The sequence below is a fragment of the Ursus maritimus genome, unplaced genomic scaffold, assembly GCF_017311325.1.
Source record: "Ursus maritimus isolate PB19 unplaced genomic scaffold, ASM1731132v1 scaffold_24, whole genome shotgun sequence".
Lineage (NCBI taxonomy): Eukaryota > Metazoa > Chordata > Mammalia > Carnivora > Ursidae > Ursus > Ursus maritimus.
In genome coordinates this window covers 21,395,876-21,409,817 of record NW_024424897.1, presented here as the reverse complement: position 1 = coordinate 21,409,817, position 13,942 = coordinate 21,395,876, and the positions used below count along the sequence as shown (strand labels likewise).

Sequence of the window (13,942 nt, the reverse complement as noted above, 5' to 3'; positions counted from 1 at the left end):
TTCCTGATTGAAGTCCTTGAACTTAGTCTCTGTCCAATATCCTTGAGTAGTTGCAGGGGTACTGGGGTCCTACTCCCCAAGCTTTCAGTTTCCAGAAGTGTCTCTGCCTCTTATTTCCAGCCCCCACACCCACCACACTCCCCAATTCTTCCCCTTCCTAACCGACAATCCCAAATCCTGCCCAGAGAGGAGGTTACCAAGGCAACCAGCTTAATCTGGTAACTGTGGCATGTGCTGGGAGTGGAGCCCTCTCCTCTTCTTATTTGGTTCACAAAATGCCTGGGGAGCTCATAGCCACTCCAGCCAGTTTCTCCTCTTAACACCAGGGATAGTGGGGTGTCCAATAAAGGGAGCCCAGCAAGATGATACTTGGATCTCTATTCCAGGTTCTTAGCCAAAACTGCTCTCTCCCTTTTACTGTTCCCTTTCCAAACCCACAAACAGATGGGTGTGCAAAGCTTTATTTCTGTGAACACATGCTCTAGCACACATAGGACCAGATATGCACACACAGTGACATGTGTGTGGTACACACCCTGTTCAGTTCAACCACCACTCCCAGCCTTTAGCATTCCTGTCCCTGCCTGGTCCCCGCACAGTAAACAGGGGTGGGGCATTGTCCAAGGAGCTTCAATCCCTCTGCAACCTGGTGCCACTCCCCCACCTTGTTACTTTAACCTCGATGTGTTTACACTGAGTGTGTCTCTACACCCACCTCCTCCTTCTGGGGCAGTGTATCCTTAGGGACAGAGTGCTCCTGGCACAGGCATAGGAATACAGATCATTTAGAGTGCAAATTGGCACCACTTTCCCTGCTTCATGGCCATGTCAACTCTGGAGGGGCTCTCTATGCTTAATGATGTTGGTTGGCAGTTCTAGAGCTTGTCAATCATGTCTGTGGCCCTGCCATCTCCTGCTGCCAGCTGGGCTCAGGTGCCCTTGTATGCCTCATCTCCTCCCCCCTGCCTCCTGTATCTTCTCTTCACCCCAACTAGACCTGCCACAACCTGCTGCTCCCTGCCTGGCTCCTACCTGCCTGCCAGTACCTGCCTCTCACAAGCCAGGCCCTCACCACCTATTGTGCCCTACCAGAAAGGGCAGTTGGGCACCACCCCCCAGTGCCAATGCCAATGCCAATGCACCCCAGGCCTTTCCAGCCCTTCTTATAGAAGGAAGATAAAGACCACAAATATGGCAACAGACCATACTGTCGGGGTTGAGAGGGACGCACACCCAATCAGCAATCTTTATAGGCCTCACCTGAGCACAGGTAAGCCCAAGTTGTGCAGGCCACACACCTGCCCTACTTCTTTGAAATGATACCTAAGAGCTCCTGTTAGCCCGCAAGCCAGGACTCACTCTCCATTGGTAAATCACTCCATCACCTTTGCCCTTAATTTCTGCATCTGCCCTGACGTCAATCCCGTTCAGCGCCTTACTATTTCCCTCGAGGCCAGCCCCAGCGCCCAAGTTCAAGCCTCGCGCGGCCCAGGGGGCGGGTCCAGAAAGGGCAGGGGCGGGGACTGGGCGGGGACTGGAGAAGGGGGCGCGGTCTCAGTTCTGCCACCTTCCCCCGGGCCAGGAGCGCAGCCGCCGCCGCCGCCGCCGCCGCCGCGTCCTCTCTCAGCCTTGCGCTCCGCCCGCTGTCTCTGCCGCCGCAGCCCGGCCCAGGAGCGCAGAGCCCGGGGCACTGGCCCCGCAGCCTACCCGCCCTCCGGGCCGCGTGCCGGCTGCAACCGACATGGGGGGCCACTAAGAGCGAGCACTCTTTCCCTCTGGCACCTCCCCGGGCCACTGGCCACTGGACCCCGGCCAGCGAGCCGCGGGCACCTCTGGCCCCCAGTCCGGCGCCTGGCACAGCCCTCCGCTCTGCCCCTCCGGCTCTGAGCATCGTGTCCCCGCCCCCCCCGCCCGCGCCTGGGACACCTGGGTCCCCCGGCGGCCCCGAGGAGAGGGGCGGGGGGGGGCATGAAGCCGTTGGAGAAATTTTTGAAGAAGCAGACGTCGCAGCTGGCGGGGCGAACGGTGGCGGGAGGTCCCGGCGGAGGTCCGGGAAGCTGCTGCGGGCCTGGCGGGGGCGGGGGGCCTGGCGGGGGCGGCGGTCCAACCGGGGGACTGCGGCCGCTGCAGCGGCGTCAGAGCGTGTCTCGCCTGCTGCTCCCAGCTTTCCTCCGGGAGCCCCCCGCCGAGCCGGGGCTGGAGCCGCCCCCTGAAGAGGAAGGGGGAGAGCCGGCGGGGGTCGCGGAGGAGCTCGGCAGCGGGGGTCCCTGTTGGCTACAGCTCGAGGAGGTGCCGGGGCCCGGGCCGCTCGGGGGAGGGGGGCCCCTGCGCTCCCCTTCCTCGTACTCCTCTGACGAGCTGTCCCCGGGCGAGCCCCTGACTTCCCCTCCCTGGGCCCCCCTGGGCGCCCCCGAGCGGCCGGAGCATCTTCTGAACCGGGTGCTGGAGCGGCTCGCCGGAGGGGCCACCAGGGACAGCGCCGCCTCAGGTAAGGCTCATCCATCCCGGAGGAGGGGGTTGCTACCGGTTCCTCTTCCTTGCCCTTGGACAGTGGGGGGGTGGGGGTGGGGGTGGGGGGCGCTTGGCTGGGAGCCTCGGTGTGGGGTTGAGCAGTCACTGAAGTGGGGCAGCGGCCTAGGAGAGGAACAGACCCTTATGCAGGAGGGAAGCGGCAGTGCCACCTTCCTCCCTGTAGCAGCCTCACCCACCAGCTGGAGAAGCTGAACCTCTTTCTCTCCTTAAGCCACACTTCCTTTCTCCTGGACATTTTACCCACAGATTCTCATGGGTCCCTGGTGTTGCCTACCTCCTTCTGTGGCCCCAAATTAAGGCCTGACACACTAAGATGGAAGCTACCCTGAGCAGACCGTGCTCCACCCCCACACCCCCACCTCAAGAGGTGCTTTCCAAGACCTGAAAGACCTTCAAGTCCCCGATTCTGTTCAGAAGCCCCAGAGCACAGGGCTGGCCCACTCAGTGGGGCAGTGCCAGACAGGCTCAGGGCCCAAGTTGCCTTTTGGCCTTGGGCAAAGGCATGCTCTGTCCTTAGCAGCTTGGGGGGAAGGAGGTGTTCTAGTTGGGGGAGAGGTGGCTGGGCAGGCAGACATCAGGACCCTGCAGCATCCTGGGGGGATTCTGAGCCCCTCCAACTCCCACCCTTCGCAAGGCAGGCCCCAGCACACGGCCTCTTTAAAAAATAATAGCCACACCCTGAGAAGCTTATTCCCTAAATGATGATGCTGTTTCACCACTCCCCACCAGCACCCCTACTAAGGGGACTTTGAGGAAACTGAGGCCCCAAACTGCTGGTTAGTGGTGGAGGTAGAAGACTGGCGGGTCTTTAGGTCTGCCTCTCAGCATTTCACGAAGCCCCGCAGGGTCTGAGGATGGGAGCCCTGGTCGAGGGCCTAAAGATGGGGGTTTCACACTTTCTTTTAGACCTCTGCAGGGAGCCTGGACCTAGGCATGTGGAATAGGTCACCGCTCCCCTAGATTTTTCTCAAGACCTGGGTCCTCTCCTTGGCTCAGCTGTCGTTGCCCTGGGGAGCTGACACCTTTTGGATTTAATTAGAAAAATATCAGACACACACAGCTCTCCTAACCATAACTTCCCGCCTACACCACACACCCTGTGTCTCTATGACACATTCCCTGGGGAGGCTGTGCATTGGACCAGAGCCTGGCTTGGAAGAGGCAGACGCCAAACTGTAGCCCCCATAGCAGCATCTCCCCCACTCTGCCCCATGTTCCTCTTCCTTTGCTCTGGCTTCGCTCTCCCATGAGATAGATAGGAAGGACGGTGGGCATTACTATTCCTTGTCGACATCTTTGGAGCCAGGCGTCACAGCTGGGGCTCTCAGACTCACTTTAAGAACATAACAGGGTAGCGAGGCAAAGAGGAAAAGGGAGAATCTGTCTTTCCCCTTCCACGGGGACGTGGTGCCACACACTCCACCTGGTCTCTCGTGGGGAAGGACTCCTGAATTGATTGTCACCCTATTTCCTGGGCTGGCAAGCTAGATGCCCCGAGTAACTGGTTTGGGGAACCTCAAACCAGTCCCAGGGTAAATGAGAATCACCTTAACCTCCCACTCTGATATTCTCCAATATAACCAATGTTCTCAAGCCATCCTGTCTTCCTCCCAGGGTGTGTGGGAGGGGGGACTTACAGAAGTTATCCTCAAACCAGTCAAAGGCTCGCAAACATCTAAGCAGCCCTATCTAACCACTGTGCTCTACCCTGGCACACTGCTTGCCTCAGGCATATTGAGAAAAGAACAAAGACTCAGGAGTCTGGGTTTCTACTCCAGCTCCACGCAAGTCCCTCCCAGCTCTGGGCCTCAGTTTCTCAATTGTGAAATCCAACAGTTGAAGTAGAGGATCTGGTGTTGGTTCTCCTCCTCGACCTTCAGAGGCCAGGGGATGGTGCGCCAAGGGACGTCAGAAGCCTTGGTTTTGTCCTGGGGCAGTGCCTGGGGACCTGGCCCTAACCTGTCCTGGTGAGGACACCTGGCTCCCTCCCTGCTCCCTGCCTGTCTCTGTGTGCCAGGCTGCCCTGCCCCACCCCAGGGCTGGCTGCAAGTCAGGGCGACCTTGTACCTGGCTGACTGGCTGAGCCAGGCCCAGATGGGGGAGTGGAGGGGAAAAGGGTGGTGAGAGCCACTCCCCTCCACCCTTCCATCATTAACCCTTCCATCTCTGGGCATCCAGAGGACACAGGGCTTCTATTTAAAGGCTTTTGGGATCAAAGAGATGGCAGTCACTCCCTCTCCTTTTTAATGCGGCTGGTTCTCACCTGCCCAGTTGGAACTCAGAGCTGTTAGGTAGGGAGTAGGGAGGGGAGGAGGGATACAGAGACACACACACACACACACCACTGACCCTAACCTCCGCGTTTGGAAGTTCTTTTCTAGAGACTCTTCTGTGGTCGACCTCTTTTTTGGGGCAGATCTCAAGCTTGCCTTATTATCTGACCAGCTTCCCACACGCGTTGAAGAGTAGTGGGCGTGGCCATCAAAGGGCGCCCCCTCCTTCCCTCCAGCTGCCTTGGCAGCTGCCAACCCCACCCCCGCAGCGGCTGCCCAGAACCTTCACACGTGTGTGTGCGCGCGCGCTTGTGCAGAGCATGACGGGGCAGGTGGCTGGGGCTCCAGCCTGGCTAAGAACTCACTCTAGGAGGCAAAGAGAAGGGGGGGTAGTGAGTGTCCAGTCGGGTCCTGGAAGTGCCCGCCTGACATCAGTGGCGCCAATTGATCTCTACAGATATCCTGCTGGATGACATCGTCCTCACCCATTCTCTCTTCCTCCCCACGGAGAAATTTCTGCAGGAGCTACACGAGTAATATCCTTTTATGGAGCTTGCTATAGGGGAGGTCAGGAGGAAGCCACGCCCCTTACCCCACATGTGATATCAGGCCCTCAGCTCAACCCAGCACTCCTGGGTTTCAATTCCAGGGGTTTGACTCACCAGCTCTGTGACCTTGGGCAGACCCCCTAACCTCCTGGGGCCTCAGTTTCCTCTTCTGTAAAAAGGGGGTAAATAGCACCTGCCCTGCGTACCTACGGGGCTGTTGTGGAGATCCTTCTGATAGTAGATGTGGGAGTGCTTTGGAGACGGCAGAGCCCTGTGCAAATGCAAGGTGTTATTATTCTATTAAGAGAGCCTCTGTCCCCACTGAATTGTTGCTCTAAACATCTGGTTGCCCCGTGGGTTATTATAGGGTCCGATGTAAACATCAGGTCACAGCTGTGCTTCGGTGGGGTCTGCTAGAAACAGGCCACTGGCCGGGCTATTCGTAGGGTCTCATGTAACCATAGGGCCTCTCACTGAGTTATTTTAGGATCTAATTGTAAATGTCAGGCCACTGAGCAGAATACCATAGGCTCTCTTAGAAACACCAGGCCATACACGGAGGTATGGTCAGGTCTGTGGTAAGCATCATTGGCCTTTACCAACTCCAGGTTATGCGCTGGTCAGAGGTTGGGTGGGTCCAGGCACAGTATCTTCAAGTGAAATTCAAATAGGCAGGATGTGGTCAGATGGACGTGGTCAAGTGGGTGCCATCCCTACCTACTCTGAGCAAAAGCCCAGGCTGGGGCATGAAGGGGTCTTGGCTCCAGGGACCCCTGGACCTCCCTTCTCCCTGGCCCCAGACCTAGAGAATATTTGGGAGGGTTTAGCCACCCACTGCTTCTCATCTCCCTTCCTAGTTTCCTCAGGTCTGCCTGCCCAGGGCTTTTTCTTAACTAAGGGGTCAGTTTTGTTTGGGCAGGAGGTATGGAGGGCCCCGAGGGGCTGGGCCGGAAGCAGGCCTGTCTAGCCATGCTCCTTCACTTCCTGGACACCTACCAGGGGCTGCTGCAGGAGGAAGAGGGGGCCGGCCGCATCATCAAGGTGGGCCTGGGAAGAGAAGGCGGGTGAGCAGGCTATTAGCTCTGGAAGGGGGCTCCTTGGAAGGGGCCATACTCCTCAAGCTGGGTACCTGGAAGGAGAAGATGCCAGTGGACCTCAGTTTATATGGTTCCTCTACGCTCAAAGACATGGAGACCCTGCCCCAGCCCTTGCCGATAGCGAAGCTTGGGATGAGACCCCTGCCTTTATCTTCTCTCTCCTCTGCTCCCCAGGATCTGTACCTGCTGATTATGAAGGATGAGTCCCTTTACCAGGACCTCCGAGAGGACACACTGAGGCTGCACCAGCTTGTGGAAACAGTGGAGCTAAAGTGAGGGCAATGGGTTGGGGGAGGGGATAGGACAGACGTCCGCCATGTTCCTCTGTCACAGGGACTGCCTCTGGCCTTTTGACTCCAGTGTGGCTTTATTTCAGCCCCTTTCTCTCGCTAGAGGGTAGCAGAAAGCACGGCCTCCAGTCACTGTCTTGCCCATTCTCCCATCCATCTCTTCATCAATCCAGTGGTGTACTGGTACATATTTAACAACCAGCGTTTCAGGAAAAAAAAAAAAAAGCCCCTATTTGTAGCTTTTGCTGATTCCCATGGTGTAAATTCTCTCGCTGGCTGATTTCCAACTACCGACATGACGTCACTGAATGTGATGTTGGGAAGAAATGTGCAGTAGCAGGCCATTACGTAGTATTTTCACCACACAAATACAAGAGAGGTAAATAACATCAAGAGCATTGATAATAGCAAAATAGAGTAAAACAGGATACTACCTTTTGTGGTAATAATGTCACTAGAAGTTTATAAAACTTTTTTTTTTTTATTAATGGCTGTTTAAAAACTCATTGGCAGAATCTCCCCAGATTTCACCGTCTTGCTCTCATGAGCCACTGCGAGACAGCTTCAGGACTCCAGCGCATCCATCCATCCGTCCATTCCTCTGACCATTTCAGTCTCTCTTCACTCCATTTCCACCACCACAACCCTCGTTCAGGCCTCATTAGCTCTCACCTGGATTACTGCCACAGCCTCCTGCCCGGGGATTCAACTCACGGTCTTGCGTCCTCTCCCTTCTTATGCTGACACCAGAGAGATCTTTCCAGTTTGACGACATCATGCTCCTCTTTCAAAAACATCCAGGGCTCCCTATTGCCCACAAGTCAAAATTGTAACACCCTTGCCCAGCATTCAACGCCCCGTCTTTCTGCTGATGCTTCCCGCCTCATCTCCCACAACCCCCAGCCCCCACAACACTCCCTATACACCCCACCATTCTCTGAACTTCTGGGCATTCCCAATCCCAATTTCCTGCCATCATTTCTATGGTCCACCCCAGAAGGACCACCCTGTATCCGCTTCTTTCTGTTGTCCTTCAAGGCCCCGGTCAAATACCACCTTCCACTGAAAGTTCCCCCTCCCTCATGCCAACAGAACTCTCCTTGTACCTTTGTGATATCACCTAACACCTCCTGTCTCGTGTTAGAAGTAGCTGTATACACGTCTGTCTCCCTCCCAGGCTGTGAAGTCCTTGTCGGCAAAATTCAGGAAAGAGCAGATGACCTACACCTACCATGTGCCAAGTAGTGTGCTAGGCCTGGAGGGTGAAAAAAAAAAAAAAAGTCCAGGAAGGACTAAGCCCAGCCCTCAAAAGCTCTCAGTCTTGCAGAAGAGATAAGATACGCACATAAACAAATATTAGCCCAGTGTCCTACGGCAGCTGATGCCAAAAAGTGACCTTTCCTGGTGGGTGGGGTGGATCAGAGAATTGGTGCAAGAGGTGGCATATGATCTGGGTCGCTCGGACAGTTGTCCCATGCTGGTCGTTGTCTCCCTTCTGACCTCCTTCACCGCTTTCTGAACCCGGTGCTGGTGGATCCTTGACTCTGTTCTGATAAGCCCTTGCTTGATGTTGCCTGCCTGGCGCTCCGTACGCGTGACAGGACCTCCTGACACCCAGCTGTGTCCATGCCAGGATCCCAGAGGAAAGCCAGCCGCCCAGCAAGCAAGTGAAGCCTCTCTTCCGCCACTTCCGCCGGATCGACTCCTGTCTGCAGACCCGAGTGGCCTTCCGGGGCTCTGATGAGAGTGAGTGTGGGCAGCAAGATGGGGAGAGCTTCTGGAGCGGCTCAGAGGGCCCTTTGGGGTCTCTGGGTTTGGGGCACCTTCCGTGGAGTCTCCTGGTGTGGTAGGATGTCCTTTTGACAGCCTCTGTTGACGGCGGGGGGTGAGATGGGCGGGGAAACAGACATGGCAGGGGCCTGGGCCAGTGGGCCCGTTCCGCCTGCTAACGGAAAGCCACCGTCCTGTCTCTGGCCAGTCTTCTGCCGGGTCTACATGCCTGACCACTCTTACGTGACCATCCGCAGCCGCCTCTCGGCGTCTGTGCAGGACATCCTGGGCTCTGTGACAGAGAAGCTGCAGTACTCGGAGGAGCCTGCCGGGCGCGAGGACTCCCTCATCCTGGTAGCGGTGGCTTCCTCGGGAGGTGAGGCTCGGGAAGAGCTGGGCAGGGTGGTCGTGGGGGCAGGAGAGGAGAAACTCGAAAGCCCAGTGCTCCGGGGCAGGGGTGCAGACGACTTGTAGGCCCCAGCTACCCAAAGTGTGGTCCTGGGACCAGCCACAGGAGCATCGCCGACCTGGGAGCTTATTAAAACTGCAGTACCTCCCACCCTACTCCACACCTGCCGATTCAGAAAGAGCATCTTAACGATTCCCAGGCGATGCCCATGCGTAGTAAAGTTTGGAAAGCGCTGGTCCAAGAACTTGGATTTGGAGCCGGGTGCTTGTCTCTTCCTCACCTGGGGATCCGACTCCTTAACCTCCCAGAGCATCTGAGGATGCTGCGTTTTTGAGGCTAAAAACACACGGTAGGCCTCCAACTCCCGTGGGAAGGCAGAAAGCCTGCCCCGTAGCCAGAGCCCTATCTTCCTCTGAGGCAAGGAGAAAAAGTTCCGGTGTCACCGGGATGACAGAATGAGAGGAGAGCTGGGGAAGAATGTTGGGGGTAAAAAGGAGGTTATGAATGCAAGAGAAATCATTAGCTGAAAAATTTCAGATAAATATGGCATAAACTGGTGATAACATAACACGAGTCCCATTAGTCTAGAACGTGTCTGTGCAGGGTTAGGAGTTTCCAGATGGGATGGCCACAGTGGCTGGGGTGTGTGAGGGTACAGGTGGTTGGGGCTGAGGCAGAGCAGCTCGTTCTCCTGCAGAGAAGGTCCTTCTCCAGCCCACGGAAGACTGTGTGTTCACCACGCTGGGCATCAACAGCCACCTGTTTGCCTGCACACGGGACAGCTATGAGGCCCTGGTAAGAACTCCGGCACAAGGCCTCGGCTGCAAGCCAGGGCCCAGAGGGGCTGTGGGCAGAAACTCACAAGTCCAGAGTGGAGTCCAGCCCCTGTGCCCCTGTGTGCCACCAGATGCCCCTCCCTGAGGAGATCCAGGTGTCCCCTGGAGACACAGAGATCCACCGCGTGGAGCCTGAGGACGTGGCCAACCACCTTACCGCCTTCCACTGGGAGCTGTTCCGATGCGTGCACGAGGTGGGCACTGTAGCTGGTGCTGGGCTGGGGGGCCTGGGGGGAGAAATGTGCCAACGTGGGGGGCCTGGAGACGGGCAACGTGTGCAGCTGAACTTGGGTTTAGAAGGCTGGCTGGCAGGGGGCCCTTGGGCAATTCACCCCAACTCACCCCACACCCTCTGAGCCTTGCGTCCTCCATCCAGGAAAACAAAAACAAAAACAAAAAAACAGCAAAGAGAGAGGTGGGTCTTACATAGTACCTGATCCATGGTTAGTATTTTTAAACTACTCCCTATTAAAGAAAGAAAACAAGGCAGTCACAAGTCACAGGCATGTCTATCAGATGGTTCAAGGGCCTGGCCCCTAGTCAGTGCTCGGTAGATAGCACAGTATTATTAATGTGACTCCCCCCCATCTCTGTTGCAACCCGTCTTGTCCCTGGTTTCTCCTCTTGCCCCGCCCCCGTCCCGGCCCCGCCCTCCGGCCTTTCCCTCCGCGGGCGCACCCGCCGCCGGCCCACCGCCACCCCCCACGCGCCGCGGCCGTCACGCCACGCCACGCCACGCGGGTGCAGCTGGAATTCGTGGACTACGTGTTCCACGGGGAGCGCGGCCGCCGGGAGACGGCCAACCTGGAGCTGTTGCTGCAGCGCTGCAGCGAGGTCACGCACTGGGTGGCCACCGAGGTGCTGCTGTGCGAGGCCCCGGGCAAGCGCGCGCAGCTGCTCAAGAAGTTCCTCAAGATCGCGGCCATGTGAGTGCGGCCGCGCGGCGGAGGGGGGGCGCCGGGGGGCCCCCCGGGCGCGCCCTGACCCCGCCTCCCACCCCCGTCCCCCGCAGCTGCAAGCAGAACCAGGACCTGCTGTCCTTCTACGCCGTGGTCATGGGGCTGGACAACGCCGCGGTCAGCCGCCTGCGGCTCACCTGGGAGGTGATGACACGGCTGCCCCTTGCTCTCCCCCCGCCTGTGCTGGCCCCGCTCGGGGATCTCGGCCTCCCGGGGTCACCCCAGGGCGGCCTCCCACGGCTGCGGCGGGTCGGTAGGAACCTTTGCGCCGGGAGGAAGGAGGCGCCCTCTTCTGGCAGATCCTGCCCCCGGGCACGCAGCTTGGCTAATGGACCCTGTCTGTCCCCCTGCAAAATAGGAAAAAAGCCGGAATCCCCGCGAGCGGGGGCTGGCAGCCCAGGCCAGGTCGCAGACTTGGATCCTGAATTTCAGCCAGCACTCAGTGAGGTCCCTCGTGCATGGCGTATGCCTAAGCAGAGGCTCGAATTCCCCAAAATAATTTGTTCCCCTGGGCTGCTTCAAGCTCCCCAGACCGCACCAAGGGCTGACTCTATTTCCCCACCCACCAGTTTGCCAGCCCCCTGCAAGACAGCCAGGCCCTTTTCCCCTCTGACACCTGGGGATTAGCCAGAGCTGCCGTGAAACCCAAGGAGCTCCACTCACATTCCTTCTCCTTCCTTCAAACTCTCTGCAGAAACTGCCAGGGAAATTCAAGAACTTGTTCCGCAAATTTGAGAACCTGACAGTGAGTGGGTTCAGCTCTTTTATCTGCCCCTGAACTTGTACCCCAGAGGCCCTCTGTTCCCCTCAACCTTCTTCCTCAAGCTTCCCTGCAAGGTTTTTAGTGCCTGAGACACCCCCCCCCCCCCCCCGTGCTGGGAGGGGAGGAGATGGGAGGATTGCCACCCCGTTTTCCTGGGAGGAGGGAGAAGAACAGTCAAGCCCCTCCCCACCTCACCCCCAGCTAGACCCCCCTACATACCCCTCTCTGATCAGAGATGGACCTAGGGCAGGGGGACGAAGGAGGAGTAAGGGACATCTTTAAGGTGCTCTGGGACTATGTGCCCCTTTACCTGTCTGCCTCGGACTGCCAGGACCCCTGCAGGAACCACAAAAGCTACCGAGAAGTGATCTCCAAGATGAAACCTCCCGTGATTCCCTTCGTGCCTCTGATCCTCAAAGGTGAGAGTCACTCCTGTGCCCTTCTAGCCGCCCTCTCCGTGCCCCAGTTCCGGCTCTCAACCCCTGGCACTCAGCTGTGGGTGCCCGCCTGCAGGAGCCCCCCATTGAGCGGTTGTGGGGGAGGGGGGGAGGGGCCCTTGAGACCTCCTCTCTTCTTCCTCCCATGGGCTTCTTTTCCATCCCCTAGACCTGACTTTCCTGCACGAGGGGAGTAAGACCCTTGTCGATGGTTTGGTGAACATTGAGAAGCTGGTGAGTGCCACTGCCGACCCTGGCCCGGGTGCGGGGGGGCTGGCAACCTTCCCCCTCTCCTGGCAGATCCCTAAAGATAGCAGCCTACCTCCTTGGTGCCCAGCTTGCCTAACAGACTCCTGACTGTCCCTGGTGGCATAGGGGTGGGGGGGTCACAACACTGCCTCTCCTCACCGGCCGGTTACACCCCTCCTTTGGTTCTTCAGAGACCCTCCAGAATTAGACCCTGGAGGGAGCAGGGTAAAACCAGCAGAATCGGAGAATGGAGCAAGGGGAGCGTTAGAGGGGGGGACATCTTTCTGTACCCTTTTAAGGGCTCATTCCTTGTCATCTCCCAGCATTCAGTGGCCGAAAAAGTGAGGACAATCCGCAAGTACCGGAGCCGGCCCCTTTGTGAGTACCTGTGAAACTGAGAGTTTCACAGGTGGAGCTCTGACTGAGTGGGAGGGCTCAGTTCTTTATCTCCTTAAACTTGTCTCTCTCCTCCCTTTCCTTGGCCTCCCCGGGGGCCCTCCTGCCCAGCACCTGTCCCAAATCCACACCCCGCTCCTCTGGCTGGTATGCGCATAGAGCGAGAAGGGAGGCTCAGAGGCTGACCCCTTCTCTCGTCACCCCTCAGGCCTGGACATGGAGGCATCCCCCCATCACCTGCAGACCAAGGCCTATGTGCGCCAGTTCCAGGTCATCGACAACCAGAACCTCCTCTTCGAGCTCTCCTACAAGCTGGAGGCTAATAGTCAGTGAGAACAGAGGCTCTGGTCGGTGCCCCACCAAGGTCCTCGGGCACCTGGCACTCAAGCACTTTGCACGATGTCCCAAATGACCCCTGACATCTTTCCGCTGGAGTGACTTCCTGCCCCTCAGGAAAGAGTCAGATGGACTTAGCCCTGGACTCATAAGCCTGTTCATCCTGCTGAAGTCCTCTCCCCCTTGCTCCTTCCAGCCAAAACCACACTCTGCTGGTCCCTGCCCTCGCAGGGAAGGGGGGGGCAGAGGGCTCCTTCCTCTCTGCCCTCCCATCAAAGTCCGTTCCAGAGATGGAGTTTCCAGCCTCCTCCCAGGCAGGCAGGAAAGCTGCCCACCCTCCTGTCTCCCAGAGCGGAATCGTGGGAGGGATTGGCAGCCTTCCTCTCCACCCGTCCGGCCTCTCCCTGGTCAGGGCTGGGACCCCTGGATGTACCCCCCAGAATATTATATCACCCTTGTGTCTGTGTGTGTGTGTGTGTGTGCGCCTGTCCCCTTTAAGAAGCAGGAGTGCATCCGGCAGTTGAGGGAGGGTGTTGTGTGTAGAGGGGGTCCTTCTGTTTGGTGCTACCCTGGTCTACTCTGCCCTGCGATGATGGTGCGGGGTGCTTTCCCCACCCCCACCGCTCCCTGCTCAGCTCCTTTCGCTGCCCTGCGTGCCCAAGCCCGTGAATGAAGCTGTTCCTGGGGCAGGGGCAGCAGCAGGTGGGAAGGGTTACTGGTCGGCCCTTGGGAGTCCCCCACTCAGGCCTCCCCAGGGTCTCTGGGTGGGCTCCAATGAGACCGTGGAAGATGCTCAGGGAAACCCAGGCCTAAGCCGCCTGCAGGACGCTCCCTCTGCATTGTGGGGCGGGGCGAGGTGGTGTTAGGAGTTGAAGGTGTCTGCTGCCTGCACTCCTGCTTTCGGGGTGTCTACTGCTAAGAAGGGAGCTGTCATCCCCCTTCTGGCTCTTCTGTGGGGCACCAACCCATGGTCTCTATCCTTCTCCCTGTCTTGACTTCTCCCTGGGTCCTCCCCATCAGAGCTGGGGTGGGGTGGACCCCTGTACC

The 13,942-nt window shown here is 58.0% G+C and overlaps 1 protein-coding gene across 2 annotated transcripts; it reads left to right on the top strand.

Moving 5' to 3' along the window:
- Nucleotides 1–1,968: 1,968 nt before the first annotated feature.
- On the top strand, nt 1,969–13,353 carry RAPGEFL1 (Rap guanine nucleotide exchange factor like 1). Of its 2 annotated transcripts, none has more exons than XM_040640669.1 (15): nt 1,969–2,488; nt 5,263–5,338; nt 6,253–6,394; nt 6,625–6,722; nt 8,374–8,486; nt 8,719–8,886; nt 9,617–9,714; nt 9,827–9,949; nt 10,503–10,681; nt 10,768–10,858; nt 11,409–11,459; nt 11,809–11,896; nt 12,084–12,148; nt 12,487–12,541; nt 12,768–13,353. In XM_040640669.1, exons 1-15 carry the CDS (start codon nt 1,969–1,971, stop codon nt 12,890–12,892), a joined length of 1,992 nt encoding a protein of 663 aa, XP_040496603.1. In that variant the 3' UTR covers nt 12,893–13,353. The 2 variants fall into 2 exon arrangements, with proteins under 2 accessions (XP_040496603.1, XP_040496604.1); XM_040640670.1 differs by having other exon boundaries at nt 5,263–5,341; nt 6,259–6,394.
- The last annotated feature ends 589 nt before the right edge of the window (nt 13,354–13,942 follow it).

Coding starts and splice junctions, on each gene's coding strand:
- RAPGEFL1 (XM_040640669.1), top strand. CDS start 1,969: ATGAAGCCGTTGGAGAAATTTTTGAAGAAGCAGACGTCGCAGCTGGCG. Junction 2,489..5,262: donor CAGGGACAGCGCCGCCTCAG/GTAAGGCTCATC, acceptor TGATCTCTACAG/ATATCCTGCTGGATGACATC. Junction 6,395..6,624: donor GGGCCGGCCGCATCATCAAG/GTGGGCCTGGGA, acceptor TCTGCTCCCCAG/GATCTGTACCTGCTGATTAT.